Source organism: Ambystoma mexicanum, chromosome 11, assembly GCF_040938575.1.
Source record: "Ambystoma mexicanum isolate Mex_15411 chromosome 11, UKY_AmexF1_1, whole genome shotgun sequence".
Classification (NCBI taxonomy): domain Eukaryota; kingdom Metazoa; phylum Chordata; class Amphibia; order Caudata; family Ambystomatidae; genus Ambystoma; species Ambystoma mexicanum.
In genome coordinates this window covers 449,377,876-449,401,419 of record NC_090934.1, presented here as the reverse complement: position 1 = coordinate 449,401,419, position 23,544 = coordinate 449,377,876, and the positions used below count along the sequence as shown (strand labels likewise).

Here is a 23,544-nt window from a genome sequence, read left to right as displayed (position 1 = left end):
TGGAATACATAGTTTGTGTGTTCCGTACTGTACAACTTCTGTAGCATTCTTTCCTTCTTGTGGGAATTATGTTGATCATGTGCAATAGCCAAAGTTGAAATCCATATTGATAAATTGAGTGCCACAATGGTTCAGACTTTAGCTCAGTGTGTTAAGCACGCATTGCAGAGATGTGTTCATATGAAAGATTAGAAGAGCACATTGCAGCAAGGCTGGCTGAACCTTTCCTATGTCTGAAGTTTATAAACCTACCTGCATATGTACTTGGTTTTGCAGCATAAGAGGTGCTATTATCAGAAATGTTCCTGCACCAGAAAGGGGTTGCTATTAAAACTAACATGTCATTCGTATGGTGAAGGTCTATAAATTGGTTTGTTCAGATGGGGCGTTCTAAAACCTAGGCAATACCCTCCAAAGATGAGCATAAACGATTAGTCCAAAAGGTGAATAAAAGACTGTGGAACCAAAGTGTTCATGCTTGTATCCTGGCTTTGCCAGCAGACCATACAGTGATCCTGGTCCAATCATATATATCTTGCATTACTGTGCTGTCCTCTGTGAGGTTTGCCTTCTTGCATGATGGTGGCATCGTTTAGCTCATTACTTGATAATTCTTCTTATGTAGGCCATTTCAGTGGAAGGGGTGTTAGATGGGTGAGAGCAGACCAGATGGTGTAGGCATTGGGCAAGCATATTTTAAGGTCTGTTTGTTTGACACAAACTTTTTGCTTTTTGTATAAAAGTCATACGTTTTTCTGCACGTTTATGAATGACAATTTCACAAGCCATTGTTTTGAAAGTATTTAAAGCTTTAAAGTACAAAAGATATACCTAGATTAAATTTGTTAAATCACATTAATTGGCATGCTGGTACTTATATACTTCCCTTGATGATGGATAGAATGTAGCTAGAATCATTCCCATTTTGCGTAACACCCTTCTGTAATATTTTGGTATTAAAAATGGTCAGGTTTGGAAATGTGATTTGTGTACTTTGCAAGTCAGTTTTCAAATTATATTAGTACATGGTAAGAGCACGGAAAGAAAGTGCTCAAATGCAGAAATTGCATAGTTGGCACAAATACCAGCTTCACCCCTTAAGCAATATGTGATCCTGGGCATCACATTTAATCTTGTGTTGCCAGTCCCTAAACCTTTCAAAATTGTCAGCCCCTCAGTGAGATTTCCTTTTCAAGGTATGCTCTTCATAAAAGCCTCACTCATGGTTTCACTGACTATAGGGTTGCTTCCACTATAAAAGTGAGCATTGATATACTACTGCACACCACAGACACTTGTTCCCCTGATCTCTAATGGCAACGCTATTTGAAAACCATGTCCCACTATTAGTCTGTCTGGATAGAGGCATCTTCCTGGTAGCTTCTAATCTGCCTCCACTATCCATGCTATGGTATGTGTAGCTTTGTCCTTCCTTACAATTGGTCTACTGTATCCATGCTTGAACACTTTTGCATTCTCTGAGGCAGTTAAATTGAGTTCTTTGCCTATTCTTGGTTACATGTACCATTTAAATACAGTCCTGCATTAATACTACAGGCTGCATACCTTCCCGGATGCTATTGATAAAATGTATCCTGTTTCAATACTAGAACAGAAGTAACCTCATGTAGATTGCTAATGTTGACCTTCAAATGCTACTGGTTTAGCAATCTGATTAGAGCAAGCATGAAGAGGGTAAGGGGACTTAAAGGGAGTAAACATGCTTATTTTGAATGCTGTGAGGCAGGTTTTTGCTCACGGTGGGGGAGGGTTGTGCCACCAGATATACTTCATGACTTAATTCCTTTGGTTTGATTGAGGGGGGCCCCAAAGATGTCCATGCCCAGGGCCCCAAAAAAAGCTTAAGATGGTTCTGGGGAGGCAGGATGGCAGATATGGTGCTTGGGTTCTGGTATTGGGGAGGCAGGATGCCAGGAATGGGGCCTGGGTTCTGGTGTGGGGCAAGGATACCAGGTGTGGGTCCAGCATCAATTTGGGAAAGCATACTAATAGCCCTTTTATAGGCGGCCCCTAAATTTGCCTGTGGCTCTTTCTGTACCCCCTCCCCCTGTAAATTTGATACCTGGAGACGCCACTGGCTTCAGTGGTAAAAATGGTCACATTAGGGAATGTGCAACAGTAAACTGAGATTATATTGGAATTGTGTATTTGTCAACTGTAAAGATAGCTATAGTGCATACTGGGATATTGAAAAGAATTTGGGAAAACCTAAACTTGTAAACCTTTGAATATGCCACCATAACACACACTGTGATTGTAATGGAATTGAACAAACTGAGTAAATAATGGGAGTTTTCAAACTTGTAGTGTACTTGTATTATGTAACAATGAACTGGTGTTTAGCTAGGATTCTGTGTACTATTTGTGCAATCCAATATATTCCCAATTTTACAATCTGGTAATATACGGAGATTGTTCAAATTGGGACAATACCAGGATTGTGGAAACTATCAGGGTAATTCATGGAAATTCGCACAAAAGTGTCGCACGCGGCTGGCGCACAGCGTGCCCGTGCGAATGTCTGGGCCAGCCGCATGCGATAAAATCAATTTCCGCGCACAGCGTATTCATGGATTCTCGCCTCCAAAAGCAGACGTGGCGCAGAGTGGAACAGCGACCCTGCAGCAGCGCCAGTTACGCCCCCAAGAACGCCCTTGTGCAAGGAAAAGCCATCAAGATCGCAAAACCATCGCTGCGCCAACCCTGGACCAGTTTCCCGGACTGGCAAACGCAAAGCGGGGAACGTGTATTACGAGTTTCGGGAACGCGCGAGAAGTTTCACACGCGGTCGAGCCTGGGGGGGGGGGCGTGTGCGGGTATTTCAGGGGTGCGCGAGAAGTCTCACACGCGATTGGGCCTGGGGGAGCGTTTGTGTGTTTTTCAGGGGTGCGCGCGAAGTTTACACGCGAATGGCCTGGGTGCGTGTATTTCAGGGGTGCGCGAGAAGTTCCACACGCGATTGGCCTGGGGGAGCGTGTGCGTGTATGTCAGAGGTGCGCGAGAAGTTCCACACGCGATTGGCCTGTGCGCGTGTATTTCAGGGGTGCGCGAGAATGCCCACACGCGATCGGGCCTGGGGGAGCATGTGCGTGTATTTCAGAGGTGCGCGAGAAGTCCTACACGCGATTGGCCTGGGCACGTGTATTTCAGTGGTGCGCAAGAAGTACCACACGCGATTGGCCTAGGCGCGTGTATTTCAGAGGTGCGCGAGAAGTCCTACACGCGATTGGCCTGTGCGCATGTATTTCAGGGGTGCGTGAGAAGTTCCACACGCGATCGGGCCTGGGGGAGCGGGGTACGTGTATTTCAGGGGCTCGCGGGTGGTTTTACACACGATCGAGCCTGGGGGAGCAGGGTACCACACACCGTCTGCCTTGCGTGTAGAAGAACGCGTAGCCAAAACCCACCCGCTGTGAAGTAATAGCGTGTGAACCCCAATGCCTGCAAAACACACGCACCGCACCCTACGAAAAGCAACACCTGTGCGCGATACGTCAGACGCGCATACACGCTAAGGGCCTTTGGTCCAATGGAATCGCGTATGCGTGCTGACGCGCTTACGCGCTAAGGGCCTTTCCTCGATTTACACGCTGACGTGCAGAATTTTCACGTGCCAAATCACGCCGTATCAAGCTGGCCACGCGTAAGCACACGCTCCTGCCCAAAAGGCCGAATTACTGCCCCCCAGAGCCCCGAGCAGCCTCCCACGAGCCATCTGCTGTTGCCACCGTGCCCTGCCATTTGGTGCCTGCACATCAGCCATCTGCAGGGGTCCAGTTGCAGTGTCCACCCCTGCTGGAACAGAACACTTCCGACTGGGATACCATCGCTCCACAGCCCAGCCCCACGACCCAGTTGCCCACCCACGCCTGCCTCGGGGGTCGCCATGTCGGGGCAAACACCATCCGAGACCACTGGCGACCCCCAGCCAGAGGGGCAGAGGGCCACCAGCTTCAGTCAGAAGGAAGTTGGTGTCCTGGTGGAGCTTGTCCTGGGGCATTATGATGCCCTCTTCGGATCACCACGCGAACTGACAAGGAAGGGTGGGACAGGATCTGGGACGACTTTGTGGTTGCCATCAACGCGGAGGGGGTGGCAACCCGCAACATCAAGCAAGTCAAGAAGCGCTGGGAGGACTTCAGGTCCAGGACCCTCATAAAGGCCCGGCGCCTCGTGGAGGGGGGCCGGGGCAGCATGAGTACCATTCAGCTGAGGGTCCTGGAACGCGTACGCCCAGCGCTCCATGCCCAGATCCTTGAGAGGCAGATCCGTCTGGAGTCGAGCGGTAAGTGGCCAAGCATTGCTGTGAGAGACAGGGCATGTTGCAGTGTGCTGGTTGTCTGATACTTGCCTGTATGTGTGACATAGGCCATGTACACGTGTGTGTGTGCAGGGACATCATGGTCATGCATGTGAGACCAGTAATGTGTGAAGCACACGGTTGGTGTATGCGTTTAAATGCAACATGGGGAGCCCTATGCGGAATGGACACATGAGAGCATGCCAGTGTCTGTTCCTGGACATGGATGGGGGTGAGGGATGGGTGCTGATGCCATGTACATGTATGGTGTCCATGTCTGTGTTTCTGACCTGCTTGTCTGTGACTTGTGAATGACATGTCTGTGACAATATTCAGAATCACTGATGCAGCCTAGTTATCCTTGCATCCACTGTGTCTGGGGTGTACGAGTCCAGATGGATGAAAGTACGTTGAAGTGTGTGCATGTGATAGGCATGTCCCATGATGCATGTGAGTCCAAAAACATTGTATGCTTCAAGAGTCCCTTGGACATGTTTGCTTATGTCCATAGCATGCGCCATGCCTGTTACTGCATGTGTTTTGCCTGCACTGACCCATGTGTTGTGGAGGGACATGATGGAAGTGATCTTTGACAGTGCCACTCATCTGCTATTACTTCCTGTCTAGGGGACCATTGTACAGTACCCTGATGCTTGTGTTCTGTCTCCCTCTAGACAGCGCAAAGTGAAGAAGAGGGCGGAGACGGCGCTGTGGAGCTAAGCGGCGGGGTTGCCCCCCCGGCTGCAGCGGAAGGGGTGGGTGAGCCCCCACAGGGGCTTGCAATGGCGGAAGACGGTGTGGAGCCATCCAGGTTGGTGGTTTCCACAGAGGAGCAGGAGGCCGCTACTGAGCCGCACATGGGGCCTGGTGGGGGCATCCCTGCTGGTGCAAGTGGTGCAGTCCAGGGGCAGGGGCAGGAGGCAGCACAGGTCGCCGTGGAGGTGCCTGTGCATGTCACTGTCCCTGACACTGTGACTGCACCACCATGCACCAGCAGGGATGCCCCATCCCAGGCCCGTCCGCAGGTAGGGGGGGGGGGGATGTCCATGTCATCTGACTCCCCTCCACCTGCGGACGAGGGGACCCCTGGCCGTATGGAGAAGGTCCTGATTGGTGTCGCGTTGCGCACGGCTGTCATTCGTGATGAGGTGCGTGCTTCCCGGGGGAGCACGCACGTCATCACGAAGAGCACCGTGCCAACGTGGCCCAGTTGGGAGCAGTCATGGTCGGGGGTCTTGTACATGTGTCGGGCACTCTGGCGACCCTCTCCTCCTCTGTGGAGGCTATGCGCCAGTCGTACTCCATGCCGTCTTCCGGCCCAGATGCCACCAGGGCCCCCTGTGGACCTGCCCCGACCAATGCAGCCACCTCGGTGGGGATCCCATCCCTGCCACAGTCGGGAGTCGGAGGTCCAGCAGGGGTGGACACACCGGCAACTGGACCCCAGCAGATGGAGGATGTGACGGCATCATCGGGCAGGGCACGTGCACGACGGCGTCGGTGGATTCCATCAGCCTGGATGCCATCGTGCTGGCACAGGCAGTTGCGTCGGAGGCAGCGGCAGGCTCGATGTGGGAGGCATCATGGCTCGGGGCCATCAACATCAGGGGTGCAGGCATCGGCCGGAGGCCAGCAGAACCTTGGAATGGGAGTGGCTTCTGTGTGGGAGCGGTTGGGCCAGCAGATAGTTGCGGAGCGGCAGCGGGCAGAGGAGGAACGGCTCACAATGGTCAGGGCGGAGGACTCCATGCGGAGGGCGATGAGGCGGGCTGAGTGCCTCGAGGGTCTTCGCAGGGAGTTGGAGCTGGACACTGCATTATCCCTGCGAGACCTCGGGGCCAGGGAACATGCCCACCTCCAAGCCATTGAACAGGAGTTCGATGATGCCCTGGCCCATGTCGACAACCAGTTAGCCATTGGACTAGCCCGCTGCATTTGTAAATAGTTATGTAGTAAGTGTTAGGTTTCCTTTGCTTTTTTATTTATTTTGGACCTTTTGGACAATGGACCACATTTTTGTATATAGTTTTTTTATTAGGTGGTGTTTTTATATAGATTTTATTTCTTTAGTTGGGATCATGGACCCTGGATTGTTTATCTGTATATAGTTGACTGTTGGATTTTAGTTTTTTTTTTTTGGATTTACCCATGGAGCAATGGTTTTCGGTTTTGTTTTTACATTGGATTTACTTTCTTGAACTGTGACTTTGGACACCTTTCCTTTTGGATTATGATTTGTCGTTACTCATTATTTTACGGACATGCTGCTTTTGGTTTTTGATTCCCATTGTCATTTGTTTATTTTTAATTCCATTTATGCTGTTTTTAATACATTTTTTTCATCAAACTTCAATGTGTAGTATCATCTCATTGGTATCATGCATATCATGATATGGGTTTTGAGATTCACTGACACCCATTGGGAGTATGTGAGGGACATGTGTTCATTTCCAAACTTGCAATTGGGGTTCTATCATGTCATTGCCATATCTAAATGGGTGGATGCAATACTGGGGTGGGTGTTTGGCATTTGGAGGCTGACCATAAGGGCCAGGGATCTAGATTGTAATGACATGTTGGCTGGGGGACATGTGTGGGGGCCTGCTGGCAGGTGCCCCGCAATGCTGGGGGTGCAAGGGGACATGAGTTGGTGATCATTAGTGCAAGGAGACATGTGCCTTTGCTGGGGGGCATGCCCATGTTGGGTGGGCTGCCTGCGGGACATGACCAGGGATGCATGGTAGTCCCCTGTGGTGTGGGCTGCCTACAGGGGCCGTGGAGGGTGTACAGGGAACACCTGGGAGGACCCACACTGCCAAATCACATGTAGGACTCCCCGGCACCCCTGAAATACACGTACCCTGCTGAAATCGCGTGTGAAAATTCTCGCGCACCCCTGAAATACACGTACCCTGCTGAAATCGCGTGTGAAAATTCTCGCGCACCCCTGTAATACACGCACCCAGCCCAATCGCGTGTGGAACTTCTCGCGCACCCCTGTAATACACGCGCCCAGCCCAATCGCGTGTGGAACTTCTCGCACACCTCTGAAATACACGCACACGCTCCCCCAGGCCAGATTGCGTGTGGAACTTCACACGCACCCCTGAAATACACGCACCCAGGCCATACGCGTGAAACTTCTCGCGCACCCCTGAAATACACGCACACGCTCCCCCAGGCCCGATCGCGTGTGGAACTTCTCGCGCGTGTAGAACTTTGGCGCACATTTTTTGCCTGCGCAGGGACGCTACCGCCTGCTTTCGTGTGGCGGACATATATGGGCCTGTGCGCGTCTTTGGCCGTGCGCTTTTTTTCCCTATTCCATTCCATGAATACATGTTGTAGGCGAGCCTGTGGGCGTTCCGCGCACTTGCCTCCTGTACTTCCCCCGTGACGCCCACATTTTCACGAGTTCCCCATTCTGCGTGTAACGCCCCGTGTTACGCCTACCTTTGTTATGTGCGCCACGCTATGTGCGAATTCGCTGTGGCCTTATCGCACGGCATTCGATGACCTGTGCGCCAGCGTGTCCCACGCACTTTTTCAGCGCACATCCAATATTTTTCTCGTGCACGGACTTCCATGAATCGATGTGCGCTGGTTTCCCTGCGATTTTCGCTCTTTCACTGCGAATCGCACGCTTGCGCCGAAATTTTCGGCGCACATTCATTCCATGAATCGGCCTGTATGTATATACTGGGATCTTGTCAAACCAAAAAATAATGGGGTTGCAAAACTAGTAGTAGACAATCGATGTGTACATGGAGAATGGAGAGGTGGATTGTAAAATGTGGTATTGTCAAACTGGGAATACACTGGTATACTGCAAACTCAGAAAAACTGTTTAGTGAACTGCATGTTTACTGGAATTACGCAAAGTTGAAGTATACTGGGATTGTGAAAATTGGGAGCCATGGGGAAGTCCGGGTCCTGACCCTGTCCCAAGGCATGGAGGAGAATCTGCAGACCATGAAAGCCAGTCTATAAAGAAATTCGGGCCTGGGACATGTAGTACTTGAAGGCACGAAGCATGGGTTTGAAAAGTGGTTATGATCTACAGTGGTAATGTGCTTAGTGGATTCAAATCTATATGCATGAAAAAAACAGACGAGTGTTGCAGAAAGTGGTATCTCATCACCAAATGTGTTAATGACTTCAATTCAGCACTCCCACCAAGTCAATGCCTTTGTCTGGGATGCCCAAGGGAAGCCCTTATTTATAGATTTTTATGACAAGTTATAATCTGGATGATAAAACCTTGTATAACTCCCCTCTTTGAATCCCCCTGCCCTCACTGAGCCAAGAAGTAGGTTTGTTTTGCAATTTAAAAGATTTATTGAAAATTAAACAATATATATATCACACTTTTATGAATAAATTAATATTTGATAGCACACTTAGGCATATGACAGTGATCAACAATATCACAATAGTACACTTATTTAATTACTTAGGAGTTAGTATAGAAAGGATAAGGTAGCTGAGAATGCTTTTTATGATTTCAAGGAAATGCAATGATGAATAAAAATGCAGTACAGAAATAAACTGATAGGGTTTCACAAGAGATAATATGTTCACTTTTACCCTTGTGGCAATTCACTTCCCCCCCCCTGACCCCCCATGCAATATAAGGAGATGGAAGTGAAGCACACAGTTTTCAGGAATACAATCACAATAAAATACGAATTTCAGTTCCCCCCCCTAGCAAGTTTAGAGCAACAGGGATGGTTTTAAAACACAGGCAAAAATACTTTAATGTGATTTGCAAAGAAGTGAAAATATGCTAATAATGATTTTGATTCCCTATAGGAGATTCAGGGTAGGTGACAGCTATTTTGAATTAGTTCAGGTCAACCCTATCAATGATTCATGAGGGATTATCAGGTTGAAAACGAATTTCAGCAATGCAAGCAAGAGCAGCTATTTTTGACAGGTGACGAAGTTTGAGCTAGTTTTCAATTCGCGTCACTTTTTCCGAATGTGTCGAGCGCGATTACGGAAAGCTTGTTGGGCTTGTTGGAAAGCTTAGATTCATAGCTTTAAAATGAAAGTTAAATCTCGTTCCTAGCACACGCGGTTCCAAAGATACGGACGATTTTGTGAAGGTAGTTTTTCGAAATTAAAGTAAACTTCAGAATGACAAAATGACACTTTAACAGCTTTGAAACGACAGAATGAACACACTGTTAGGGAGAATTCTCTGTTTAGGCTGAATTTCCCTACCTAGTGAGTCCCCCAGCAGCTTTGCTGGATTTCTTGGGGTTTCTTTTTTTCTCCTGCCAAGAGTGAGACCCTTTTTCCCTCACTCTTGGGCATGTTTGAAGAGTGTTTCTTTGGTTAACCTTGTGTTGAATGGGCTATGGGGTCTTTTACTCCATAGGGCCTCATGTGTTTTTGTAATGTGGGTTACACAGCACCCTCTGTGCAGTAACCCAGGGGTGTCCTAGGGACTCCCCAACATAGACTCCATACCCTGGGACTGACTACTGTCTCCCAGGGCAGGTAAAGTCTCCAAAGACTTTACTAGTCTTAAATCCTGAACAGAACCAGTACAAACCATCATATTGTGGACGTACTGGCTGGGGCAATTCGATTGCCGCAGGGTCTGTTAGTCAAGGGGGCACGTCTCCGTCCCCCCTGATCGAGTTTTGGCTGGTGGCAGTGGAAACTACTTTTTATATTCAACCGCGAATATTTTCCTATGGGATTTCCCATTGTTTTAGGCTAACACATTTAATTATTTATTTACGGTAGCCTCAAACATACCGCCGGTTTATATATTTATTATTATAACTCCGGTTGGGATTTTTTGCCAAAACTTGATCCTAAAATGGCGTTCGCCTCTGTAACTCTGACCCAAAGTGGAGCCCTTTGTTCCACTTTTGGCGGGCTTCTTCACAGAAGCCCTCCAAAGTGGTGCCACTCTGTCTGGGGTACTTAGGAGGGGTGGAGGGGGATTTAGGCACCCTGGACTGAGTTACCTTGGTAACTCAAGTCGCACTCCGTCCTGATTGGCCCAAGTGGTGAGCCGGCCGGCTCACCACTTAGCATGTTTGAGTGACAGCTAGGCTGGGTGAATGGGGGTTTGCTGCATAAAAGCAGGGCTTTGGGGACTGGAACTTTAGAAGTCGCCACAGGACCAAGAATCCGACGAGGGAAGAGCTGAGCCGACCTGCTACGACGACACCACCCGGTGGAGCCCTGCTGAACCGTCTCACCACTTTTCCCAACGACCGAGGAGAACTCTTAACGGAGTGGCTCCTTCCCTTGACTGGTGGGGACAACCAGTTTTCACCTTCTTTCCGCTCCTTCGAGGTATATCGTGGCCGCCTTGCCCGTGCCAAGCACCCCGGCAACCGGAATACCACACTTTTACCACAACCGCGAAAGTCGGTACAACCCTTTAACCGGAGGACTCCGTGGCTGGTTTCTTCCCGGGCAGTGCAACGACCTTCTTCTGCTCTTCAGCGAGATCTTCTTCTTCCCTGACCGACGTCGAGCCTTGCTGCCACTGCCTGGAACAACTGCCACCGCTGGAGGATCCTTCCCGTTTAAGGTACCGTGTTCCGCCTGGCTTCCCTTGCCACCGACTGTACGGGGTAGTTTTAGCCCCCGGCTTTCGAACCTGGGATTGCCTGGGACACCCTGGCTAAACTTTCTAAGCCTCTCAACTCTTTCTGAACTCGTTTGCAAGACTCTGAATCCCTAATAACTGTGTGATCTTGGGCACATTTTCGCTCCGTCTGCTCTAAGAGTGGGCCCTGCCTAGTGACTTTTGCTCACCTGTGACTTTGTGCTTCCTTGAACTTACAAAGAGTGTTCTTGACCTTAGAGTGGTGTGTTTATCCTAATTCTGCTCTTTTTCCCTCCCTTCTTTGAACCTACTAGAGTGTCATCTAAAGTTAAGCACTCACCTCTGTTTGAATTATGTGGTGTTAACCAAGAGTTGTCTAGTTAGGAATAAGGGTTGGGACTGCTTTCCATATAACTGTGTTTGAAGTGTTTTACTATATATTGCTAGAGTGTTTTCAACTTATGTGTTCTTAAAATAAATAACTATATACTTCTGAAACCAAGCTCTGGTCAGTGTTTGCTTGTGCTATTGTATTTGAGTACATATTGTGTATACTTTGCATACTGCCTAACTCTTCTTGAGGGAAGTCTGACTGCTCAGCCACAGCTACCAGGTAAATCTGGGTGGTGCAGACTGCTACCAAGTGGGTTTACTGCTATACCTGTAGTCTTAAATCTTTTGCAGTGTTCCCTAAGGGAACTGCACAGGTTTCTGCCTAACACACACGATTCCTATGATGCAGTTCTGGACAGGTTAAAATGGTTTGAATCAGATTATTTTAGACTAAGAGATTGGTTCTAGCTGAGTACTCGCACTATAAATTTGAAATAGGCCGTCAGGGTCTGGTCGGGTTTGCTCTCTCTGGTACTGGTTCTGCTCACAGCAATCTGGTCTGGGTCTGCTAGCGGCAGTTCACAGCGGTCTGGTCTCTGGTTCTGGCAAAAGTTCTTGGCACTGCACAGCGGTCTGGTCTCTGGTTCTGGATACAGCTCTGCTTTCTGAGTGTTTCTGGCACAGGGTTCTAGGCCGGAATCAAACGGCTCACCCGGCTGTTGAATAGTTTGGTTAGGTTTGCTTGATGCTGAGACCTCTGAAAAGGATTCAGTTTGTGGACTAGGTCTCTCTGCTACAAGTTCTGGAGTTTGGATTCTAAGTTCTGGAGATGGTCCTTCTGGATCTTGTCTGGTCCGGCAAAATGCTTTGCAAGAAAATGGAAAGTGAGTCTTGCCTGTCCAAAGTAGTCTCTTTTTATGTGTTTTGAAAATGGGTGTGTGCGTGGGCATAACTAAGCCTGCCCCTCACAACTTATCATTGGCCAAGTCCTCCTCTCTCCCTTGATTGGGGGGAGCTGAGTTGTGAGTCATTGTGATGAAGTATGTTCATGGTTTGGAGGATCCACCCCTGGTCAATTTACACACAAATCTATTCTTGATCCAAATACATATATCCCAGATACAGTTTGTTGAAATTACATATACACATCATATATTACTTCGGGTAGGTCTCTGTTTCTAAGAGCTTGGGTTAAGAAATGACAACATTTTGCGCTTTTTGGTTGGTTTTCCAATATTGGACTTTTACCCAAATTTACATAGAGGTACACCCCCCTTCTGGGCATATTACAGTAATTTACTATGTCTCTAGCATAAACCCTGTGTCTGCAATATTAATAAATAGCGGGGTTCGGTCCCAGAACACCGTACAAAGTGGAGTTTGGTCTCAAATCGTGAGGGTATTTTTCATATTAAGGATCCCCAAATTGTACATTTCTGTGAGCGTAATACAATATTTTATAAGCAATTTAATCAAACATACATGTGGTGCAATATGAAATCCACAACCCAGTCTGGCCTGCCTCTAGAAACTTGGTGAGTCAGAGATCACATGTCCTTCCTTCGAGGCAGAGCACTGTTTACAGTCACAGCTCAAATCAGCATATTCTATTCAATGGAAAGAGTCTATTTTGTTGACTGATGTCAGCAGACCAGGGGGACACTCTGCATTTGGTTAACAGAAACCTGTGATTTCCTGCCTTCTTGTGTGGAGTTCTGAGGTGTGAATGCTTCCCAGCCTCTTGGACTGTTAATTGAATCAGACTGTCTTCTGGGAACAGCAGGTGTTAAGAATTTTCATTAACCAGCAAGGCTTTGAAGTCAGGCTGGCTCAGGCTCCTTTGTCAGCTACTGAAATACAGTTCTCCTGTCAGAGTTTAGACCGCTAGTGCCGGTTAGTGTCACGCGCCGGTACTGCACCCATTTTTGGGAGTTTTCTTGAATTAATACATTTCAAAAAGAAAGGATTTTACTTGATAGCATATGATCGGTGTTAACGCTGTATTCACGTGGATTCTGCAGTAGAATAATTTTGTGTCCATAATTTTAGCCATTTTTGACATCAATTAAAACGGATTTTGAACAGATGGTCTCCTGTATTAACTATCTTGCAATGTTTGAAATAGGCATTTTGAGCTTGAATTCAGAGAAACAAAGGTGATTTCAAAGTGCTTTTTGAGCTAACGGGCACTGCTGTTTTTCCTTTGGCACCACATTACACTCATGGCACTTCCGGTCCATCACGCTCGCACTGGTGGGTGGCTGGTTAGGCGACCATTTCTGTGTGCGCAAAAACTGTACAGTTTTCCTGGATTATGGCGCAATGTGGGCTTTTCGGCCATCTTGGATTTTCTAAGCCCACAGCACCAAATGTTGTAGCCTAACAATTCAAACGTGGGTCAAGACACCTGACAAATCTAACGGGGAAACAGCCAGCAAAACAGAGACCGGGTCTATTTTCATAAAAGTAGGCAATACATGGGTAGGGAAACCAACATAACATCCCTGTCCCAAAAATGTGGCCGCCAAGCACAGTAGCCTCTGTTTTTATGTTTTTACGCAATAAACCTCATACAAGAAAGTTAATGATACATTTAGTCTGTTGCATTAAAAATTGAGTTTACAGTACATCCTGGGGGCATGACTTTATATGTCCATCCAAGCTTGATGCAATACCGCTCTGCCCATGCACATAACACAGGCCACCTCCTCTCTGGAGCTTTCCATCGCACCTACAGGTACCAAACCTTCTGCCAGCTCAGCAGTCGGTTAAGTAGTTCTCGGGCAGCTAAACCTGCTGTGTTAAAGTTGAAATTAGAAAGTGTGCCCTAATAGCATCACTGTGTTAATGTTGAATCTAGAAGGTATTCCCAACATAGTGTGCCCTAATAGCGTCACTATGTTAATGCTGATTCTAGAAGCTATTCCCAACATCACTGAGTAGGCCTGGTCGCATGCACCTTACTGATTACCACAATATCGCACTACTACGCTTACTCTCTCCTATAAACCACCATTCAACTTGAACACAGCAGTACTATGACTCATTCAGTATAGCTGGTCTCATACTAACATGACTCATCAAACTATCCATCATCCTAATAAAACACAGCCAGCTGAGCACATACAGGCTAGCTTAGGCGTCTCCTCGGGCCGCACACAGCCAGAACTCAGTCTGGGTGTCCACCCTCCAGACTGAACGCATTCAAATGATCTCCTTAGCACCACACCTACTGCTAAGAAGCAGCTATCATGCAACAACCAACCCAGCTGCACACCCGGTGCGCCCACGCACTTTACGGCTCTCTCTCTCTCGACTGACTTGAACTGCAGTTCCCGAGGGCGTTCAACCTACTAGCGCTTTGAGATCATACCAATGATGCATAAGGCTCTATACAAATGCCAAGTAACATAACATTCATGATCTAATGTCGGGTGTGTAGGGATGCATGCATTAACCTCGGATGGTGGCTTATTTCATCCCTGCACAGCTTTGAGCACCCGTGCACTTTCCAACCAATTGGTGTTTAATCTGTCCGAGCACACCAAAGCATGGCTTTGGTTCCCTCCTCATTGCCACAGTGAAGGCTATTGTTCTGCACCGTCCATGGCTCATGTACCTCCAAGGACCTAAAGTCAAATGCTACCAGCTTCCACAGTATTCATTCATCAAACTGTTTGGTGACTTACTGCAGTGTTGCCACTTTGATTCTAATTATAGAGGCTTTCTGTGAGTTTGGTATTCCCCGGTCCACCCACAGCTCCCTTTTTAAAAATTCCGTCCTTGAGATTTCAATTCCCTCAGATTGATTAAAATGTACATTTGTAGAACCATGCCATTTTCAGTAATTTCTTTACTGATGTGCATGTTTCGAGTACATTCTTTGTCTCATTGCTTTCTTCTTGGTTTCAAAATGGTGTAAATTTTTTTTTTTCTTTTTTAAATTGTTCATTCTGATTTTTCATTTGTATACAGTTTATTGCTAATTTGTGTTATTTATACCATGTTATTCTGAGTAATCATTTTGTATAACAGGGTTATTTTTACCATATACCCATCTATTCTGATTCATCCACTGCAGGCAGCAACATCCCATTGACTGAAGGTGATATCCGCGTTGAGATGAACCGAAATGTGCTGAACTGCCCAATGTCTCAATGCTTCTGGCCAATATCCATTGATGGGCGAGTGCGTGTGCCCTTTGTCTTTTCTGACGTTTACGGTAAGTTTTTTTTCTAAACAACCCACAACTTTGTAGAACGTCTGGTGAGATTAATAAGTCATATTTATACTCACCTTTTCATGGGCCTGCAGATGATGGTGACATTAAAGTGGTCCTGGCTGGAATGCAGGAGTTTACAACGTTAACCTGCGTGGATTTTGTTCCCCGCTCAACAGAGACCGACTACCTGAAGATGGTCTCTGGGAGTGGGTAAGTGCCACAGTTGCTTCTGTTGATCTGTCCTTCCTCAATGACTTTTGATCAGTTTGAGTTAGAAAATGCATTCTGGCCAACTTGGTGGTGGATCCAGCCCTGAACAGCCTCGCCATGCCCTGTCTCACTGTGTGGCCAGATGACACACAGGAGCCATTTCTTTACACCTGCATTGTGAGAATATTGCTTACATCCGTTCCATGACGACTTAAAAACATGTTCTAAACATTTTACTTTTTCTTATCGTGCCTTTCTTGATATGTCGCTATGTGCAGTCAGTAATTCACTACAAATGCTGTGAAATGTATCTTATGTAAGACTACTTAACTAATCCAATTCTTTGACTCTCACGATGTGAACTCTAAGGATCGGAATGGCCTTCCAAAGAAAAGTCACGGCCCCTTAATGTTTAGTCCAAGTGAGGGGAGATGGAGGTGTGCTTCTTGCTGTAAGAAATATCTGCCTCAGGCTGGTGCAGAAAAGAACAGTGCAGTACACCTCACATTCAGCAAGGCTTTCACAAATTGCTGCACTGCAAATTACATCACTCCAAGGTAAGATAACTCATTTCCTCTCGTTTGTTCTCATCCTGAGCAAATGAGGATAAAATGACTTGACATGAAGCCTGCATTCTATGGATCCCTGAGTATGTGATCATGCAGCCTCATATCTCAAAACTAGACATTTTAATAAGCAGATGGCATAGATATGCAGATTTTATCAGAGGAACCCCAGGGACGTCATTTAAACAAAATGCCAGGGGTAGCGAAGTGACAACACGTGACCCTTTTATTTTTATTTATTTATTTTTTACATTTGTTACACGCCCAGACCCTGGGGTATCACGGCGTGGTTACAGACATCTTAATAATTAGTCTTAGAGTAAAGGAAAGGCTTGTAGAAGAAAAACAGGAAGCATGTCAAGCAGGCATACGAGTCATACATTACATCGGTACATACATCATACAGGTTAGGTACAATCCGGGTTGCTGATTAAAAAGCTAATCATTGGGCTGGTACAGGTGAGAGACGGGTATTAGTATTGGTTGAATAACTAGGTTTTCAATTGCTTTTTGAAGCTGGGGAATGTGGTGCTAGTACACGGAAACTGCTTCCCCCCCGCTCTGGTGTTTTTGTAGCGGGAAATCATTAGGTAGTGGTTGTCATTAGAACGTAGTGTTCTGATGCTTTCTTGTTTCTGTACTACATTAATCAGATACATGGGTGCTTTTTAGTCAGGCATTTGTGTGTAATACATAGGGTTTTGAAGATTATTCTTGCTTCAATTGGTAACCAATGTGCATTTTTCCTAATCTGTGAGATGTGCTCAGATTTTTTTATTCCTAATGCTGCTCTTAGAACTTTGTTTTGCATAAGTTGCAATTTACTGATGTTAGCCTTAGAGCTACCTAGCAGAAGTACATTGCAGTAATTCAATTTAGATAATACCAGCGCTCTGGCTAATGTAAGGCAGTTGGTTGGGGTCAGGAATTGGTGGCTTAATGCAATCAGTTTGGACGTGTATGCTGTGGATGAAGAGAGGGTGCTGATGTGTTTGGTCATTGTGAGGTTAGCGTCTAGGTGGACTCCTAAAGTTTTGACTTGCTTGAGAACTGGAATTAGAGATCCATCTATGTTGATGGTGGTGTAGTCCGGGTGAAGTGAGGCGATTTTAGTTGGGGATCCCACAATGAGAATTTCAGTTTTCTCATCTTTGAGACAGACTGTTCAATGCCATCCAGTTTTGGATGATTGTGTATATTGTGTTAATGACTATGGTGTCTTGGTCATAGTTGCCTGTGATGGGTATGAGGATCTGGGTGTCATCTGCAAAATTGGTGTAGATGACACCCATATCGTCAAGGGCAGAGAAGAGGAGCTTGATATAAGCATTGTAAAGTGTAGGGGAGAGGCATGAGCCCTGGGGAACTCCTATGGGTACTGGTATTGGGTCGGCAGCTTCCTTGCCTATGGCCACTCTGGAAGTATGTTCAGCCAGGAAAGATTTCACCCACTTTGTGTCATCGTTGGAGAAATTAGTCATTGGCTACGGATGTACAGAGTTTATCATGGTCCACGAGAACAAAAGCAGCAGAGAGGTCTAACGGGAGAATGCAGAGTTTACCTGAATCTCTAATAGTGTCCATCTGGATTTTGAGGTCTAGGAGTGCCGTTTCCGTACTATGGTTGGGCCTGAAGCCTGATTGTCTGGTTCCTAGCAGCTGGTTCTGTTCAAGGTGTGCTTGAATTTGTGTATAAGCTATTTTGTCGATAATTTTGAGTAGGAAAGGGACCGTTGTTATAGGCCGGTAATTTGTGGGTACTGTGGGGTCCAATGATGGGTTTTTGAGGAGTGGGGTGACCCATGCTTTTTTGATGCTGGCTGGGACTGAATTCGTGTTGAAGTAGGAGTTGATAAAGTTGGTAATGATAGGGGCAAGTGTGCTTGCACAGTCCTTCACTAGTTTAGCTGGGACACTATCGCCTTTGCAGTTGGAAGCTTTGAGTTTGGTGATGGTGTTGAGTACAGTTTCTTGGGAGACTGGACTGAAGTGGAAGCGAGGCTTGAGTTTATCGCGGGAGGTAGGTGGGGTGAGGTTTGTGTCTGTGGAGTTTTTGTCAGCTAGGAGCTGTCTTTTAGTGGTAATTTTATTTTGTAGTATGGTAATTTTCGCGGATAAGGCGTCTTGAATGGTGGTGCACCATTCTTTACTGGCCTTTTCTGAAGTGGAGTTGGGTGTAGGATTTTCTAATTCTCTGATGATAGAGAAGAGTTCTTTGGCATCAGACGAGGCATTGTTTATACGTGTATTGTAAGCATTGGCTTTGTGGGATATGATGGCTGACTTGTAGATTTTATTAGAGTCCTTGTAGGCTTTTGCAGAATCAAGGGTGGACTGTTTGTTACGGGCATGTTCGAGAGAACGTTTGATTCTTCTTAAGGAGGCTAGTTCTTCATTAAACCAAAAGTGGGCCCTTTTATCAGTGCGGCAGGTTTTACTTTTGATCGGTGCTACTTCATCAATTGTGAGAGTGAGGCAATTGTGGTAGTAGTCTGAAATAACACTGGGATCTTCACTAGTGACCACGTTGGAGAGGAGGTTTCTTTTTAAGGGTGGGGGGTGAAGCTTTCTTCCGTGAGCTTTCTGGGATTTCTGGTTTCAATGGTGTCTTTTGGTTTAGGTGTAGGGGGTTGGGGTTCATCACTCAAGATGGTGAATTCTATGCAGTAATGGTCAGTCCATGCAAATGGGGTGATGGAGTCAACGGTAAGTCTAGTGTTAAGTGAAAGAACCCAATCCAGGGTTCTAGCCTTGATGTGGGTGGGCTCATTCACTAGTTGGTTGAAATTCATATCCTTAAGGGCCGCTTGTAGTATTGTGGCTTTATGATCTTGGTGGTCGTTGTATCCTAGATTCAGGTCTCCGAGGATAATACATTTTGTATTGGGTTTGATGTGGGGAGCTAGTAGAAGAGGGATGTCTGTTTCTGGTTGGCTGTTTATACTGGGAGTTCTATATATAATTATAATATTGATAGTGTTTTTCTCATTTACCGCTAGTTTCACTAGAAGTAGTTCATAGCCTAAGATGTCTTCAATGGGAATGGATCTGAGTTGTATATTGGTCCTGGCTATGATGGCAACGCCTCCGCCCATGGCGTTTTTCCTATCAGATCTTAGTATATTGTAGTCGGGAGGTAGGGCTAAGGCGAGTAAGGGACCCGAGGCTTGGTGAAGCCATGATTCTGTGATTATCAAAAGATCCAGGTTTTGTTCCATGATAAGGTCATGTATTTCGATGGCATGGGCTCCTAGGGACCGGGCATTAATGACGGCACTTTTGAAGCTAGATGGTGGTTTGGATTTAGTTATGGTGGTGTTGGGTGTTTGTCGTTGAGCATCCTTGGGTGATCTATTAGTGGTCTGGGCGGTAGGTAGGATTTGTTTTTTGGTAGGTCTAGGGTGGTTAGGCTTGCAGGGCGTTGGCTTCGTAATAGGGGGGTGTGGAAATGGTAGAGGGTTTTAGTGCGTGATCTTAGGCGAATTGTTCTGGCACTGCCTACAATAGGGTTGGTGTTAGGGTCTGCTAGGGATTTGAGAATGGGAGTATGAATCAAACTAGTAGCAAATGGCGGAGTGGATGGTAGGAATGGGGTTGGGCAGGGTATGGGGTGGTGTCTGGGGCAGGCTAGCCTAGATAGCCCATTTCTGAAAAACAGGTGGTTTCCTGTGCATGGAGTGCTATCTAGAATACCGCAGTATGGGAGCATGGTGATAAGTAGCCAAAATAACATCACTTTATTAAAGTGAGGTAATTGCGTCAGAATACTGTCTGGTCACTAGGTATGCAGTATCATAGTATCAGCACAGATGTCAGGGTATGCTAGGTGCGAGAGTACAGCAGTAGCACAAATTACAGGGCAAATCAAAAGCAATGTGGTTCACAACAGGGTGTCGGGACTGGCTGAGGTGCAATGTGGAATTACCAGCATAGATATTAAGGTATGCTGCGTGCATAATTACAGCAAATAACACAAATTACAGGGCTAAGCTGGGGGTGCAACCAAGAAACATGGGGCCAGACTGGAACAGTGCAGCATGGGTTCAGGCCATCACATTAGAGCACATAGGGGGCGAGCACAAGATGTAGGGTCAAACTGGTACAGAGCCGCAACAGTATAAGATACAGATTGTACCTGCAACGTTTTGCTAAGGGACAAAGGCCACTGAAAGGCATGTGACAAATAATCTAGGCATTATTTCTGATCACAGTAGACATATGTGGTTTTGCAGGGTGCTGTACATGGAGAACTGAGTGTAAATCGACATAAAAATTCAATACTAGTTCACAGGCAGGCGCTACATGCACTGATGATATTGTAGTGGCAAGAAAGGTAAGTTCCGTGTTTCAAAGAGTACATATGCCGTAGTGCTTACCACAGCAACGAGTCCGTAGCAGTAGTATCTGGTGCAGCAGTGGGCGGATGATAGTGCGAGGGAAGGGAGCTGGTATCCAGTTTTCGTAAGGGGGTAAAGGGCACAAAGCGGCAGGGCAGAACTCGAGGGAATGTGGCCCTGGGCTCGGAAAAGGCTCAGGACAGGCTCGGGACAGGAAGAGAGCCTTTGTGAGTGTGCCTTGGTGAGGTGGGCCGGCGTACACCTGCCGGTGTATTATTGGAGCAAAATAAACAGCAGCACAGCCAATCCTGTGTCGGCCTGTGAGTTGGCGGCAGGGTTAGGCTGCAAATTACACTTCGTTATGTAAAGCGGCCATCTTTGCCTGATTGCTACCTCGTGGAACGCAATGGTGGCACACTTGATTCTAGGTGCAGTAATGAATTGCTTCAAATAGGCAGGGTTCAGTAAGCAAAAAAAGCACACTGGCATTCCGCCGCAATGTACTGTAGATAACGGCTGATTTCAGCTGAAACTTTAAGTGCAGCCCTCGGGCTTACCTCGTAGTGGAGAATTCTCGGGGATGCTGGACACTGCTCCTGCAGTGTTCTGGGAGCTCCTGCTCCTCGGGAGGGGGGGTCGCACGCTTGACCCTTGACCTCTGATATCACAGGAAGTGATGCCATTTGGCCCAACCCTGAAGTGACAACACGGAAGCGAAGGAACACGACCTTTCACCCCTTGACAAAACCGCAAGGGGCATCACATAGCATTGTTAAGTACACAGCGAAAAATATGGTTACGATATCACTGTGATATAAATTTCATACAAGAATGGATCAACATATGTATCTTTTATAACAGTGTGTGTGTGTATAGGCCCATATTACGAAATTGCAGTGAATGCAAGCAGACATCCAAGGCCAAATGATGTGTTATTATAAAGAACTTGCGCTGAAGCGCTTTATATAGAATAAATATATATACAATGTCACCCAACCTGTGTTGGTACTCATTTATCGACCTCCGAAGGATGAAAGGCTGAGTTGAAGTGTTTAATAGCAGACTAAATCCGAGACTCATCCCCTGAAGTGTACCTGAAATAAACCTTTAATGAGTCTAGCAATTATTGTATAGATTTCCAGAAAGAGACATTATTTGTTCTTATTCTTTCTTAGATAGGATCACTGCTCAATGTGTTCCACTAGTGCAACCCCCCTGTTTTTGTTTTTTTAAGAGGCCTGGAAAATAAATCAACAAAGAGCCACATGGCACTGGCCACAGCCAGCCCAGGAGCTTAAATGTAAAAAAATATATATTTTTTTATCTTGGCGGTAGCAAGGGGGATCTCTGTCCGGCCCCTGACGACCCCCAAATGATGTCCCTGAGGAACCCTCCCATTTTGCACTACCAGTAGCATGCTAAAGTTCTGAATAATATAATTTTGAAGAACTCCCAGAAGAGGCTTGGTACCAATGAGACCCATTTCAAAGATGGTCAACAATTAAGGCATTACGGTAAACGGGTTACTGGCCACAAACAGGTTGAATACCTGGCTTCAGCTGACCATGCCTCTTTTGGACGAGGCCTTAACCACATTACTTCTATACCTCCAACCAGCCTTCATTTTATATGTGACTGTCACTCCCCACGAGCTGCTGTAGACTTGGGCATCAAAACACCTCTCTAGTGGCAGCATGTTTCAGAGGCGTTTGACAGAGTTGCCAAGAACCCAATTTTGTGAGTTCAGTCGAAATTCCAAGGACTGCGGTTTTTGGGTGTAAATAGCCTAATAGTGAATGGGCTTCTACGGCAGGTTGGTCAATGAGACCCACAATGTTCCGACCATCGAATCCCAACCATCATCTTGCTTGACTTTTTTTTTTTCCCTCTTGTGTGGTAGAATGGAAGAAAGCGTCCTGATCTTCCTCAGGGTCAGATATCGATGCATCCTCCAACACCTGTTGCATGAAACCTTGGCCTTTGTGCCACCCGGTTTAACCATTTTTGGCACACATTGGCACTCACTTGAAAGTGACCTTTATGCAGAGAAGTGCTTTATCAACACCCACAAACCAGGTTTTATTTCTTGGCACAATTAAGGTAATTCCAAGTCGGCATAAACCTTGGGACAGAAATGGTGAGGAGGAGTCCCACAACAGATGAGCAAACTGATCAGGTACCGGCAGAATTTGAAAGTTGAGCGCACACTTTTCCCAATTAAAACTACAAGGATAACTTTTTGGACTAATTTGTCTAATGAATGGCTTTTGAAATACATTTTGAGCCTCTCCCTCCTGCACAAGGTGTACCTGGTCATACATGTTTTAGGGGTCCTCTGCACACCATACTTACAAAAGAAGCAGCAGCCTGCTGCTATGAAGCTAGGGCAAATGCATGCCATGACATTTCTGCCAGATCTTGTTTTTCCCCTATAACGTACCTTGGCTACCCCTCACCACCATATATTGTGGACTTTGTCAGGTGTGCTAGCCTTGAGTGGTGAATGTTTCCAACTGGACCACACAAAGAGAGCTAGCACACACACCTTAGTTGGAATAGCCAACAACGAGACCGCAGCACAACGCCAGGTACTCTGCAATCCAAAATGCCACCCATCAGCACTTTGCTTCCATTGAAGACCGCATAAAAGTATGGAATCTCCTGAGATCAGGTCTTTGTCCCCCAATTGTCTATGCATGCGATACAAAGGATGACTCCATTTTGACTGATCTTGCTGCTCTGTGGTTCCCGTTCAACTCATGAACTAGGAACTTTGGTTTCTCAGCCGCTCCACTTTGTGCACCCCTCCCTCTAAAATAATTTCATTCTCTGAGCATCATGGGATCACTACAATATTCCATCGACTGAAATAGAATACGTACTTATTTATCCGTGTCTGGAAGGTACAGATATGATCAGTGGTTGGGTTTTTCCATACAGACCCCAATTGGCTCTTGTTCAAACTTTTGGAGATTCCA

At 46.5% G+C, this 23,544-nt stretch overlaps 1 protein-coding gene across 1 annotated transcript in view; it reads left to right on the top strand.

Annotated features, from left to right (window-relative positions):
• Nucleotides 1-23,544, top strand: part of LOC138503500 (astacin-like metalloendopeptidase) — a 485,620-nt gene that overhangs the window by 277,092 nt on the left and 184,984 nt on the right. The window contains exons 4-5 of the mRNA XM_069623281.1: nt 15,313-15,453; nt 15,546-15,663. Of these exons, the coding sequence (XP_069479382.1) occupies nt 15,313-15,453; nt 15,546-15,663 (259 nt within the window). The remainder of the gene's footprint in view (nt 1-15,312; nt 15,454-15,545; nt 15,664-23,544) is intronic.